General features: G+C 47.4%; 1 protein-coding gene across 6 annotated transcripts in view; it reads left to right on the top strand.

Annotated features, from left to right (window-relative positions):
• The window catches only part of MAP3K12 (mitogen-activated protein kinase kinase kinase 12), a 533,632-nt gene that overhangs the window by 310,571 nt on the left and 208,555 nt on the right, over positions 1-14,506 (top strand). For 4 of the 6 annotated variants that reach the window (XM_069653287.1, XM_069653290.1, XM_069653289.1 and 1 more), the window contains exons 3-5: positions 10,655-10,859; positions 11,413-11,604; positions 12,759-12,917. In XM_069653287.1, the coding sequence (XP_069509388.1) occupies positions 10,655-10,859; positions 11,413-11,604; positions 12,759-12,917 (556 nt within the window). Of the gene's footprint in view, positions 1-4,758; positions 5,233-10,654; positions 10,860-11,412; positions 11,605-12,758; positions 12,918-14,506 lie in introns of those variants that run through there. The other 2 variants (XM_069653292.1, XM_069653291.1) reach the window with 2 other exon arrangements.

Here is a 14,506-nt window from a genome sequence, read left to right on the forward strand (position 1 = left end):
CATTATTTGCCCAGGATCACACATTTTGGCTAAACAGTGAAGCAGGAATTTTAACCCACTCTGCAATTAAGCCATTTGCCCACATATCTTCCAAGCTTTACTTGGTACAAATATAAAAGTTTTGGATTTGAAGGCAAGTAATAATAAGACTGTCTGATATTTTTTGCTGGCAAAACACAGAAATCGTAAAAACACACGACAAAATGTAAATCTGTACAGCAGCAGTATTCAGACTGTGGGGCGCGACCCCGCAGGGGGCCGTGGCCGCAACCCTGGAGGGCCGAGAAAGCTCAGCATGAAATGTTAAAAAAAAATACATTTTTTTTTTTTTTTAGATTGGTAGAAATGGGCAGGGGTGGCTCACGTTATCAGGCTGAAGCATTAAACTGTCTCAGGCACCAATGAAAAAAGTTGGCCCATTTTGACTGGCCCACACTAGCATTTTGCATTTTTGGTACAAGCATTGCCCTGGTGCCCTATAGGCCAGTCCGAGCCTAGCGGCTCATCCATAACGGCGAGGGGGCGCCAACCCAGTGGCCCCCTCACCCATTATGGAGGAGCTAAGGAGCCAGCCCAGTGAAACACTATTTCCCTTTGACAGTTCAGTTCAGTTCCCCAGCCGCACATGCTCACTGAGCCATGCAAGGCTGGGGCATTTTTTGCTTCTCCAACATTGCATAGCTCATTGGAAATGCTGACCGGGGCACTGCATGTCTGTATGTGCGAGGGGCAGCTCCTGCGCCTCCTCGCACATACGGACAGAACAGCCTGGAGCAGGGCGTTTCAGAACCCACATGCAGGCCAATGCAGAAGGTGCGTTTATGTTCATTTTTTTTTTATTTAAACATGTGTATGGATGTGTGTAGGCTTGTGTTATGAGGGAGTGTATGGTGTGGATGCTCCTGTGAATGATAGTTATTGCTGTATGAATAAGTGTGTTTGTGTTAGTTTGTTTTGGTCCATTGTGCTAACTTTGGCAAGTGGTGGATAGAAGGAGGGTTGCACAACAAATGCATTTTAAAAATACCTAAATGCCTTTGTTGCACAATCCCCCTACCCACCTGCCAAAATCAGCTCTCCTTCTGAGGCACTGTGGAGCCCCGGGACATGGATGGTATTTTTTTTACCGAATTTCTATCATTGATGTCCAGTCAAAAATACCATGCTTTCCCCCTTGGCACCCCAGCGCCTTGCATACACACATAATCATGTTGATTGTGTTAGGCCCAGTGGGGCCCAGGGGACAGGGATGGTATCTTTTTACTGGACATCTATCATAGATGTCCAGTAAAAAATGTCATGCCTGCACCAATTGCAAATTGTTTGGCTAGTTACCCATTAAAAGTATGCTCTACAATGCAACATTTGAACCCATTATTTAAAAAAAGTTATGGGGGAAATCCCCCCAAACCCACATTGATTGGTTCAGGCTCCCTCATTGCATTCTCGATCGCTATGGCATTTTTGGGGAAATAGTTATGCCCCCTCCACTTAAAAATTCACCAGCCACCACTGGCCCTCGGACTGTTCTGGGAACGGGATGGGGGAGCCCAGGGACTGTGGTGGGAGCAGGATGGGTGGGAACCATGGGATAGTGATGGGGGCAGGGTGGGGAGAGCCCAGGGTGTGTGATGGGGTGGGGAGAGCCCAGGGACTGGGTAGAAGTGGGATGAGGGAGCCCAGAGACTGTGATGGGAGCAGGTGGGGGAGCCCAGGGACTAGACTGGGAGTAGGGTGCAGTGGCGGCGTTCAATACATACTGTCCACTTGGCAATTTTGGGGGGGCCTGGCCTGCCCACATTTTTCTCAGGGGGGACCCAGGCCAAAAAAGTTTGAAGACCACTGCTGTATAGAAACATGTTAAGCCAAAAGAATATCATCCAGAATGGAAAACTAAGCCCCAGAATGCAAAATAGTGACATCTGAAAAGTCTCCTATTTAACAGCAGTGCGTTTAAGACACTCAATAAAATAAGTTGCCTAATAACTTCAGATAATGAGATTCTAAGTGAGTCTTCGGGGCCACTAACCAAGGAGCACGAGCGTACGCTATGTTATCCCTACCATCAATCATCAATGTTTCCAACTTCCTCCTCGTTGTTCTGCATGATGAGAATAATTTGACTACCAAAATGAAAGCACATCTTTTTCTTTTTTTTTAATTATTATGTGCTCATGGTTTACAAAAGAAACCTTACACATTTAAAATGAAAAAGGTACAAACAACACATTACAGTGATTCATTAGTATCACTCATTTTCTTCGTGTGCATGCGAAGCTAGTAGACATGGATATAAACACATCTTTAAAAGGGAGATGTGTTGCGTCACTGCCTGAAACTGTCACAGGTGTGCTGGCTAATGACACTATGCGAGAAACTTTCAGTTGGCACTGTCACATCGCATGAGAAGGGCTCTGCTGCTGTGCTGATGACAAAAGAAAAGTGTCGGCAAGGTCATTCATGTGCTGCCCGCAGAGCCATGGACACTGTGTGTGGGCGTCTATGCCTGGCCGAGACGCGTAAATGGGCAGTGCGTGATCAGCCGGAGCACAGCTGACTCTATATGTGATCGGGCAAACGAAAAGGCACCCAAGATTTTTTCTGTGTGCCATTGAACTAACGGTACGATCTAAGTGCATGGCTATTATGCAAGTCTATGCAAAAATGACGAGCATACTCGTCCTTGGCACTTAAGGGGTTAAAAAAGCTAATAGACTAGCGGTACTCCGTACCAATGATTTATAATACACTTCTATCTCTGGTTGCAGCGTAATGCTGCCCTCCATAATCTGCCTCTTTCCAGCATGTTCTTGAGTCCTGTGATTTCCTCAAGGCCGCCTCCAGACACTGAGTCTCCCAATACTACTCCCAACACTAAGGGGCGACTATTGAAGGACACCTGTGATAGTACTGCTACAAGTCAGAGCAGGAAGACTGAGTTTAATAGGCTAGGTGGCAGTCATTAGAACTTGCACACCTTTTGCATGCGCTCGCCGTCTTCATTGCGGCACATTTTCATGCTCTCCGTTCTGTATAAACCAGCCCTGCTGACGCCAGCGCCCCTGAGATGGTGTGTGACCCTGGAGCCCTTTGACTGTTCCTCTGCTCCCTGAATATCCCTACATTCCTACCTGCGTCCCGGCAGTGCCGGATTATCGATTAGGGCAAGTAGGCACCGGCCAATGGGCCACACTTCTTTTTAGGGGCCCTGCGACAACAGATCAAAATAAAGCGGTGCAGAAAATGAAAAACATATTAGGTGATCATTTGCGAGGGGGGTGACATTTCGACTGCCCAGGGGCCTCCACACGGTTTAATCCGGCACTGTGGCATGGCCTACTTTGTGTTCCCGATCACACTCAGGGAACCCATAGTGCTATCCAGAAGGATTCATGGTGTCTAATGCCCCCTAGACTGGACTCCAGAACTGCTGAGGTTCCATACTACGTGAGCACCAGTGGCGTTGAATATTGTCCACTTGAAAATGTTAGTATTACTCTTTCACAGCAATATTTTAAAGTGGCTAACAGTAAAGTTCACGCCATTGTCATGACTATCATGTTTGGGACCTTAGCTTCTGTATTTCTATGACTGTATGCATTCGTGTTGAGAACATGCACCCTCCCACCAGTTCCGCTGCAAGAATAGAGCTGTGGGCTTGGTCTGTGGTACCAAACGGGGAGCCAGAGGCATTTCAAGGAGGCTTTTGATTGCACACCGTGTTCAAGGGGTTGAGGTAGCACAGGTAGGCTGTGCTTAATGCGTGTCCACTTGTCACCTTTATTCTTCCTTTACCTTGTTCACTATACCCCAGAGTACATAGCAATGCCACAAGTATGAACTCCCCATTGATTATGGTTTACAAGTAATGGACTAGTCTCATTAGTGCCCTACTACTACAAGGGTATTGTACCCCGAATCCAGCCCGCAGGCACGAGGTTAGACGTGTCTGCGGTGACCCCATGCACCCTAATAATTCACTGCTTTCACGAGGTTTTGCAGATTGCAGCTGAATCAACTCAATTAGCCTGGTATTGTTCCCGCCTGAGTTGATTGTCTGCGGTGCGTGCGTCCCGAGCCCCAGCGTGCCTCTGTGTGCCTTCTGTTCGCCCTCGCTGCATCTGTCCTTCTGCACTGCTCATTCGGGTGCCCGCCCGAGCTCTCAGCAGGGGTCTGCGGGTGAAATAAAGCGGTGGAGGAGAACAGAAGGACAGCAGGCAAGGGAGGGGTTTCCCATATCATATATCTACATTTTATCTGGGGTACTGATATGTCGTGCACTGTCTCTTTGTTAGACACTAGTTGGGCTTGCTGCTCGGCCCACAAGAGCTCATGAAAGACTACGTCGGCCCTGCTGTGATTCCAGCGCGTGGCCGCAGATGCTTAACCCACTGAGCAATGTATCTGGTTTCAAAAGCAGAGTAGAAGGAGGCCACAACGATAAGCGTGGGGCGAGGGAGAGAGAAGGGAACGAAGATAGATTACTAAGGGGCGATGGCAGAGAAGAGACGAGCAAAGAAAGAGAAGGCAAACCGAGGAAGTGAGTCACTGCTGATGGCGGGAGAGGAGGACTGCACAGGGTCAGATGACGAGCAGAGGGCAAAGGCAGAAACGTGCCTTGTGACTTAGAGGGGCCAGCAGAACAGAAGGGGCGGGGCTGCGCGGCGTGGGCGCATGCGCGGGAGGAGCGTTCGGGGAGGAGCAGGACGGGAATTAGCTGCGTGGCGTGTGTCACGTGCAGGAAGCGAGGACGGATCACAACATGGCGCGCCGTGGCTGCCGTGTGTGAGAGGGGACGAGAAGCCAGGGACCAGGACACTAACCCGCTTTGTTATGAGAAAGGGTGTGAATAATGGATGAGAAAAGGGGGTGTGGGGGACCCAGCTGCTGCCCTGACCTCTGTCCTTCCCCACCCTTGGCTTTCCCCAGGGGGCAGGCCGTGGCGCTGTCTGAACGGCTAGCAATAAACCAAGGCCTGCGATATGCCGAGCGGTAAACCTGCAAGCGGTTATGCCGAGTAATAAACCACGTCTTCTGATGTTGCAAGCAGTGAACAGGCAGACAATATACAATAACGCGGGCACTGTGATGGCAAGCACTAAACCAGGATCTCGCTGGCATCCTGGCAGTAAACAAGCACCGAGCGGGTACTTTCAGGGAGTGGATTGATGTGCATTACTAGTTATCGTATCACTGAAAGGCTCGCGCTTCAGCATGGCATTTAGAATAAATGTAAGTGCCGTTGTTTTTTCTTTTAAAACAAAAGCGTAGAAAAAACATGAGAAACAGTCGAAGTGGAACAAAAGATTGCCAAAGTGTTAAAGAGAATAGAGTAAAAAGCTAAATGGAGGGCACCTCATTTCTAATTCCCAATAACACGCCCCAGTGTCTCCGACAAGGCTTCAGTGAGCCACGTTTCTCACACAGGCCCTAAGGCCTGGGGAGGAGTCAGTTAGGAACACGCTGACTTTGTATTGTGGGGTTGCACCCAGGTTCAGGGTGATGAAGTTCTCCATTAGATATTCAAATGATTAACAAAATATATTTTTGGTACACAAATTAAGAAACTAAATGTGCCAGTCCCTTCACAATTATTTCACACAAACCAGGCTCAGGCCGATTTTCCATTCTGCTTCTTTGGCGATGCCATATGGTCTCAACACTTCCAGCTTTCTTCCAACTTTGGCACCAGATGAAACAGCACCATGCAACATATGTCTCGCACCAACACAGTGGTGTCCCAATGTGCCTTCATTCCAGAACTTTCAGCCGCCGGAAGCTTTTCTTGCGGGCCTCCCTCAAGACCTTTAGAGTGGTCAATGTGGACCCCCAGGCCATGTTCTGGAGCCACTGGTAACACAAGGGCTTGGCTCTGGGTAACAGGGCTTCTAGGCACTGTATATCAACCGTGAGGCAAACCATGTTTTCCAACCAGGTTTGCTGGATACCCCCGGTTCATGGAGCTGGTCAGCAGACTGACCCTCCCAGACCTGCAAACTGAAGTTATTCCTAGCTAGGACAGCGCAACCAAGATGGCTTTTCCCTGCTGGCGGGACAGGCAGCCTTCAAAGCTCTTCTCCGACGAGATATTCCCTCAAGCAATGGCAATAGAGCTTGGCTTTATATGGGAATATCTAGCTTCGTTATCGATGAGACTTTTGCGGTACCTCAGGCGCTTAAATTTAAAATGATTTCCATAGTGTAGAAGAGCAGTGTGGGGACAGCAGGGACGACTCCCTCCACTCTCCCATTGGATGCAATGAGCCAAGAAATGTTACATGGCAAGGAATACAGCAGAGTTTCATGTGTTGTGCGCTTTTGCATGTGTTCTGCAAGCAAGTCCAACCACAGAAAGATCTGCCTATGTAGCGAAAAAACTCAAAAGAATCCATTCCCTTCCACGTTATTTCCACCTCCCCTGTCCTTTTAACGGGAGGCTGCGTCGCCAAATCCTAGCACGTGGTGAATGAAGTAGATTCGCACGCAGGGCTCGAGGCCTAAAAAATAGGTGAGGGGACTGTGACACGCATTGAGAATTGACGTCACAGGAAGTGAACATATCCTTAAGTGAAATATGCAAATTTCATACAACTTTTATTTCACAGTTGTAGAAAGTGCACAGGACAAATTAGCATTTGCCTGGAGAACAGATTCTCCTGTGACATTGCTGGCTAATTATAAAAAGGTACACACCTTTTAGATCTAAGAATCGCTAACAAAACCTGTTCTGTGTTCCAGAATGTCAATATGCAACCAGTCGCGTGTCCAGCCTCTCTTGACTGGGGTGGCCCAATTGGGGCACTGCCTTATGCGGGGGTGGCATTAAGTACGAGCGCGCACACACACACACACATAGTGATCATAGTTTAGGATAATGGAGTAGCATCTGGGGTGGCCAATCAGGTTCCAGGATTGGCACATGCCACCGCAGGCAACTGGCTGGACACGCCTATGTATAATGCAACATTCTACTGTGTTATGATGTGCGGTTCTTGTGACTGTCTGGTCTCACACCCGCACCATCTTGGTTGGAAACCTGGTCGCGGCACTGCCCATTTAAGTGTGTGCTGCAAAATGTTATTTTGTAATTCTTTAAACACAGAGGAGCGACAGCCTTCTCAAAAAAGTGGCTGTTTGCATGTTTCTTTGGAGGTACACACCCACAGCTGTTATCTTGATCCGATTTGAGGGGGGGTTATAGGGGAGGGGGAGCGATCTCCAAACTCTGGATTAAAAATTCACGATGGCCCTGCGTTTTGTAGATTTATTTTCAGTTATACTTATTGACAGTGCCGGCCCCAGGTCTATTTGTGCCCTGTGCGAGATGCACACCACCCGATGGGATGCAGGCACGCAACAAAGGGCACCGTCATCTCACACAATGTAAAGTGTCAGTCAGTGACTTTCAATTAATGAGTGACAGAGGCCAGTGCCTATTTAAGAATCGCGTTGTGCCGGGCGTGGCCCTAACCGTAACTCACTAATAAAAAGTCACTGGTACTTTACACTGCGTGAGCTGGCGGCGCCCTTTATTTGCTGCACCCATGAGTGACCGCACCACTTGATCCCCCACTTGAGCCAGCTGTGCATGCTGACAAAGGCCCAGTGGCTCCATTAAAATTACCATGCTATTTGCCGCTCTTGTACAGTGACTTTTCTTTGCTTTTCGAACAGAACGTACAGCATTTCTTTCAAATGTTGGATTTCCATTTAGTGGAATTGCGTTTCTGTGTATTTGCCGTATAATGTGTAATAGTGAATATTCCGGATTTCTGCAGCGTTCCGCTTGTTTTCTTCCGCCCTAACCAGCTGTCATGTTAAGCCCACTACTTTTATTATTTTTAGTCTTACAAGCGTGCACCGTTCAACGCCCGATGAACAGCAACCCTCTCAGTCTAAAGTGGTACCTATGCACGCCCTAATTTTTTGAAGGCCCACCTTTCATTATTTGTGACATTAATTTGAACTCCCCCCTTATAGCCAGAATAAAGGAGTCAGTACATTCTTTACAAAACACGCATGCTTGAAAATGTAGATGGGCACCACTTTGTCTCCAATGTTCCTTCTTTCTTATGAACAGTTTGGTCATAAGAATAGGCCTCCATATTTCCTTTTTTGTGCTTTGTCATTGACAATTATGAAAGTACTTTATACATGAAAGACTACAAGTACTACCATGCCACACAACGTGAGCCTGAAAGCCAGCACTAGCTGATTATTTCATACACATGAGATGAATGGACCTCTTTATATGGTTCCCTAAAGTTTGCACTGCTTTTGATATGCACACACCACAAAGTCATGTATTCATTGCTCATCACAAGCATTCATCATGTTCTTATGCTTGACATGAACCCAATGTCCAAGCCCAAATACATTTAGAAAACATCGTTTTCATGTCAACAAAGTGGACGAATCAGAGACTAGTCAGCGTTGGTAAATTTAAAAAAGGGGTTTATGTGTAGCAGGCATTTACTCCAGATAGACACAGATTGGGGAGGGTGGGGTTGCGGAAATGCTTATTGCCCATCCCAGTGGGACGGAAGAGTGTAACAAGCTATTCCCACTCTCCATTTCACACTTCTGTCTGCTGCAGCATTGTAATAAAATTTATGCCAAATGTGGTACTTAAGAGCAACAAAAAAACTGGGTGAGAAATTGCCCATGGTCAATAAAGCCCTGGTTTGATCCAGCCTTAAAATTCTTTGAACGCCCTCTCCCAGCGCCTGCCTGGTGCAAACAAAAAAGCAACCCATAATTACGAAATTACCATTTAGATACATAGACAACAAACGGTATTACCCAAATTGACCTTTTACCATTGACCTTTTTCACAATTGACCTAATTATAGTGGTCCTAATTGACCTTCTGCACAATTGACTTTTTAATTATTTTAGTTATTTTATATATGTATTGGGTTGGTTTTGGATTATCAATAATATAAGGGGATTGGGTGGGGGGCTGCAGGGGTTTTTGGATTGGGTGGGGTGTTGCGGGGGGTTCCCCCGCATATATGTCCTAATTGACCTTCTAAATTAGGTCAATTCTCCCGAGGTCAATTAGTATACAACCCAGCAACTTGCAGCTCTCCAGACGTTTTGAACTAGGACTCCCATGGTTCCTGACCATTGACTGTGTTGGCTAGGGTTGTTGGGAGTTGTAAACATCGGTAGAGCCAAAGTTTGCAGACCCCAGGGTTTAGAATCACAAACATGTCTGTGTTTTCAAAGACACAGATCCATACCACACAGCGCCACCACAGTGTTTCAGAGTGGCAGCCATTTTCAGAGCACTTTCCCAGAATGCTAAGCAAGCCTCTGCACAGCCTCCATAGCGCCTGGAGATTGTGCGATATAACTCAACATAACAAAACACTCAGTCACCAGCTGGTGTGTGCTCAACATAGCGGACGTACAAACGTAGATGCAGGAAGGAGCCCGAAAGCAAGTGATTTGAAGGAAGGGATCTGCTAAGATAACTTTCTTAGAAACCTACCTCAGAAGGGAGAATGAATATCTTCTGTGTTGACAGGTGTGTGGGAGAGACACTGGTCAGCGTTTGCAGATCCAAAGCTCCGAGAGGGTGACAAGAAAGCCAATGCGGGGCAGTTTATCTGGGGGATGAGAATGGTAAGGGGAGATGGAAGGTCCTGCTACGTGCGTTAATATTGCATTTTGGGTTATATGATGCAATATATGTAACTAGAAGTAGGAAAAGTTCTCTCCAATAAATCCGGGATATGAAACCATGCAACAAGTGATAACGGGAACTGGATTTTTTAAAGAGATCTTAAAGTTTGTGGCTAGAAAGAAGGGAACCCCTCCTTCTATGAATGTGCAGATGACTTGGTGGTCTGGTAAGAAACCTTTGTCCATCCGCCCTAGTTCAAGCATTTCAGAAAGCAGCCTTCTTTGTCATAGCTTGCTTAGCATTCTGCTAACCCACTTTTAAAATGCACGCCACGACTAACCGCTCAAAGAAACAGGTGCTGCGACTGCAAAGTTAAAAGGGAGCTGGGTTTCCCTCAGGTAGGTCTAGCCTCGGAACAGTCCCATGGAGCAGTCCCGCCACGGAACCGGGACCCCCACAAAAAGGTTATTTGTTCTTGCTCGTTCTCAGTAGAGGGGCTCTCAAACCTTTGCCAAATGGAAATGGGAGAAGAAAGGTTACAACTCTCCACGCACTCAAAGTTCTACATTTCCCAGCCTCGTGCTGTGTGTCCTTTCACTTTGTAGAGTTCCTCGGCTTCTTGTGACTTCCACTGCTGTTCATCAGGAAACTTCTGGCAGCCGCTCCATCTGTAGAGGGTGAACCTCTCTGTCTCCCATCTGTCATTTTTTTATTTTCCTAAATGTGTGTCTCGTATTCTCTCTTTTCTAGGTTTCTTGTCTAACTTAACAGCCATAACCTGTTACTGTCTTCACTTGCTGTCCATGAAAACAATGAAAATGTCAATTATTTACAAAGTATGAAATGTCCCAACGCAATGAGCTGTTGTCCTTGTTGGTGGCTGCGGGCTGTGATGTGCCTTGTTGTCCATGTGTAGTTCTGGCAGGGAAGGCTGGACCTGGCCTCCGTTCTGTCTGCTTGCTCTGTGGGCCCTGCCACCAGGGCCTCTGGCCCTGAACCTCCTGACTGAGTTTCTCATTTTAGCTCTGTCTCTGTGGCTCGCAGACACATGGGAGGTCCCGTTCGAGGAGATCATGGACCTGCAGTGGGTCGGGAGCGGAGCACAGGGGGCCGTCTTCCTTGGAAGGTTCCACGGAGAGGAGGTGGCCGTGAAGAAGGTGCGCGACATCAAGGAGACCGAAATCAAGCACCTGAGGAAGCTGAAACACCCCAATATCATCACCTTCAAGTGAGTACAGCTCTGATGTCCTTAGATGGCTATCAGTTCATTTGCATCTTTCCTTGGTGATGACGTGACATTGCTGTCCAGCTCAAATAGAAGTAGCCATTGACTCATCTTTTCTCCTGTGCCCCCAGGTGAAAACCGTCGGGCCCCATTGCCCCAGTACCCTTATATATACCAACCTTCAATCTGACCTCCGAGTATGCCCACTGATTTAGTCTTTGCAGTAACACTAAATAACCAATGTCCCAGCACCCTAATGTATGGAGACTGCATGTCTGAGGAGCTACTATCCTGTCACCACAAGCCATTCAAACCCTATGCACCTCCACCCAGTCAATGTTACCTAACTCGCTAGCATCTTGCAGCCCTAACCCGTGGGTGATCGAAATGTGCAGTGTCTAGAAGTGCCAACATCGACCTCCACCCTGAATTCAAGCAGATAGACTTGCATTCTACTATTGATTTCATCCCATTTGATTGACACCCCGTCTCTGAAATCTATGCCATTTTTGATTGTTGCCTCACCCCCTCACCGTCTTCCTTTGCTCTCTTCCAGGGGCGTGTGCACCCAAGCACCGTGCTTCTGTATCCTCATGGAGTTCTGCGCCCAGGGCCAGTTATATGAAGTACTCCGTGCTGGCAGGAAGGTCACGCCCTCCATGCTGGTGGACTGGTCCATGGGCATTGCGGGGGGCATGAACTACCTCCATCTACACAAGATCATCCACCGAGACCTGAAGTCACCGAAGTAAGTGGCTCCTCCTAGCAATCTATGAAGTGCTGATAGGCATGCAATGCTTTCAGGCAGACATGTGGTTTGTCATCCACCAAATCGCTGCCTTGTCCTGCAGAGAGTCTCACCTCTGCTGGGTGAGAACTGTATCCAGCCTTATCCCTTGCATATAAGTTCCCACACTCCTGTTCTAATCAGTCATACTTTGGCCAAGCTGCTGGTATTCGGCAGGCTAAGGAGTGTAAGGCTCTACAGCCCGACCTCTCCCACTTAAAGCTGTTCGTTCCCATTGGGATGCTGTCGCCGTTCTCGTGGAGCATGGCGCACAAATGCCATCTGCGTATGCCTTGACTTTGCGATGAAAACCTCTAATGAGGGCGACCAGGCTGTGAGAAATACAAATGGTAACCGGAAGGTTTCTTATCTATTCCCAATTATTTATTCTTGTCTTAAAATTGATGCTGTTTGGTAGGGGGGGTGGGATGGACACCATAAGAAAGAGATAAGGGTAGGTACTAAGATACCCCATTTCTTTCTTTTCCTCGTGGCAGTTATAGCCTGAACTTGCTGGATATGTTAAGCATTGAGAACTTAAGTTGAACAAGTCTGTGATCCCAATAGCGGGACACATAAGAGAACGCAAGATGATGGTCCTGCTGTAGGAGCACTGCCCTTAGTGATTGCAGTGGCTTCCCTTGGATCCATAGAGACACATTAGACCAAAGGGTAATTGGAACATGGTGAACTGGCATGGAATTGGGGTCACAGGTTAGACTTCGCCTTTCAACCTTCCAAGGTACCTTTGGGTGGGATAAAAGCAAAGCCTGTTATGTACAGCATTTGGTTACCGCAGTTGGATTTAGTGCTAAATGTAAAAGCTTTGTTCTCCTTATGTATTATTACAGACGTCAAGGTCCCAGTGTAGTGATGGAGCCATCTACTCCTCCACTTTGGTTGAGCCATTCTAAAAACTGTGTAAGCAAATTGGTGGGCATCTTTGGAGCATTTGGGCCGTATGCTGCCAGCACTATAGTTCTATGATTAGACAGAAGGATTAACATGAAGCGCCTGTGTTATGGACCCAACTATTAGCTGGAGATCTGCCTTTCCATTCCATTGTATGAAGAACACCACGCACAATGATTTTCTTGTTTGTCCCCTTTCCACAGCATGCTGATCACTTATGATGACATGGTGAAGATATCAGACTTTGGCACGTCCAAGGAGCTGAGTGATAAAAGCACCAAGATGTCCTTTGCAGGGACCGTGGCCTGGATGGCACCTGAAGTTATCCGCAATGAGCCGGTGTCGGAGAAGGTTGATATCTGGTAAGAAACGGATTGCCCTTCTGGTGGAAGTCCAAAGTTAATTAATGTCTCTTCCCGTCGCCAAATGCCTTGTCCTGTCCCACCTTACCGCATCCCTCCCCTCCTCTGTCATGTTAACGCTGCATCAAACCCAACTTTACATTTCCTCACTACACCACACACACATTTACTGTCCTCATCCTTGCCTAAAATAACTTAGCCGCTGTTTTTCTGCAGCATCTACACTAGGGTGGAGACCATTGACTACGGACACCGAATCAGCGACGGGCAGGAGTCCTGCATTATATCCTGCCCCCTTGAACTATGACTACAGTAGTGTCGGTCTCCCACCCCATCATTCTTTACCATTGCCTCCCACTGGCAATCTCTGGAGCTGAAATTGCGTCCTTTACAGTCAGAAATTCTGAAACAGTCTAAGCTGTCCCGAATATATAAGAGCTGCAACCAGGACATATGTCCTTTACCCGTCACCACCCTATTACATTTGCTGCAGAACCCCTTCTTGGAAGAACTGTGGTTTCCAGGGGTGATGTGGTGTACCCCCTTTTGAATCTTTCCTAACCTGTGTGACTGGTTGGGCTCAATCTGGTAAGACTTACCATCAAGGACTCAGTCTCAGAGGTATTGGTGGGAAACGTTCACACGTTCCCAGTACAGTTTTCCTGATCCTGTACAGCATGCCAATCATCAGCCAGAGCCTCCCAAACACACACGAGATGGTCTAGGGCTACTATCACAACAATACGTGGCAAACGAGTGCTGATTCGCTGGTGGTGGATCATATTCTGCACAGATGAGCTAAAACGCACCGGACTGGGAACTACCCACAAACATTCCCAGTGGTTGAGAAGCATTTCTTGTGGTATTTCTATCCATCCGTTTTTAATGTTCTCAATGAGTGCGACTAGGCAAGAGGGCTGTGCCCAGACATAGACCCTGAGCTAGCTGAGCCTCGCCAAGGAGACCCCAAAAAACAAAGGATGTCTGGGATTGAGTATGCATCCTGCAAAAGGGATGTGTTCAGCTGATTGACCCTGGCTCCACTCTTTCGTAATGGCGCCAGGGTAGGGGGACCTAGACAAAGAAGAACATCAAGAGTTAAGCCCTAAATTGTGTATGATAGACTCAAAATGATAGCTACACAGAATGATGGGCATATCAGACTTTTTCAGTGATATATGGGGAATGTTTCTCCTCTTTCAGGGTCACTATTGAGCAACTGGAAACACATAGGAGCATTTTGCACAGTTCATACATTTTGAGGTAGATTCTCTTTTTCTGGAGAGTGCTGCAGCATGTTTATGAGAAGTCCTGAAGGAACACTACTGGCGCTACTTGTGTACAGCTATCTCTTCTGCACCTTCTTCTTCTTGAATCGATGTCTCCTTTTATTCACCGCCTCTCTCGATTATAGTTTCCTCCATTCTATTACATGCAGGGTCGGACTGGGACAAGAAATTGGCCCGGTCACCCAAAATAAGGTGGCCCACCCCTCGCCTCACGACCCTCGATCTCTGATGACATCACCGGAAGTGATGTCATTTGACCTCCACCCCAAATTGAAATCCCGGGAAGCGATGAAACACCTT

Source organism: Ambystoma mexicanum, chromosome 3q (genome assembly GCF_040938575.1).
Source record: "Ambystoma mexicanum isolate Mex_15411 chromosome 3q, UKY_AmexF1_1, whole genome shotgun sequence".
Taxonomy (NCBI): Eukaryota; Metazoa; Chordata; class Amphibia; order Caudata; family Ambystomatidae; genus Ambystoma; species Ambystoma mexicanum.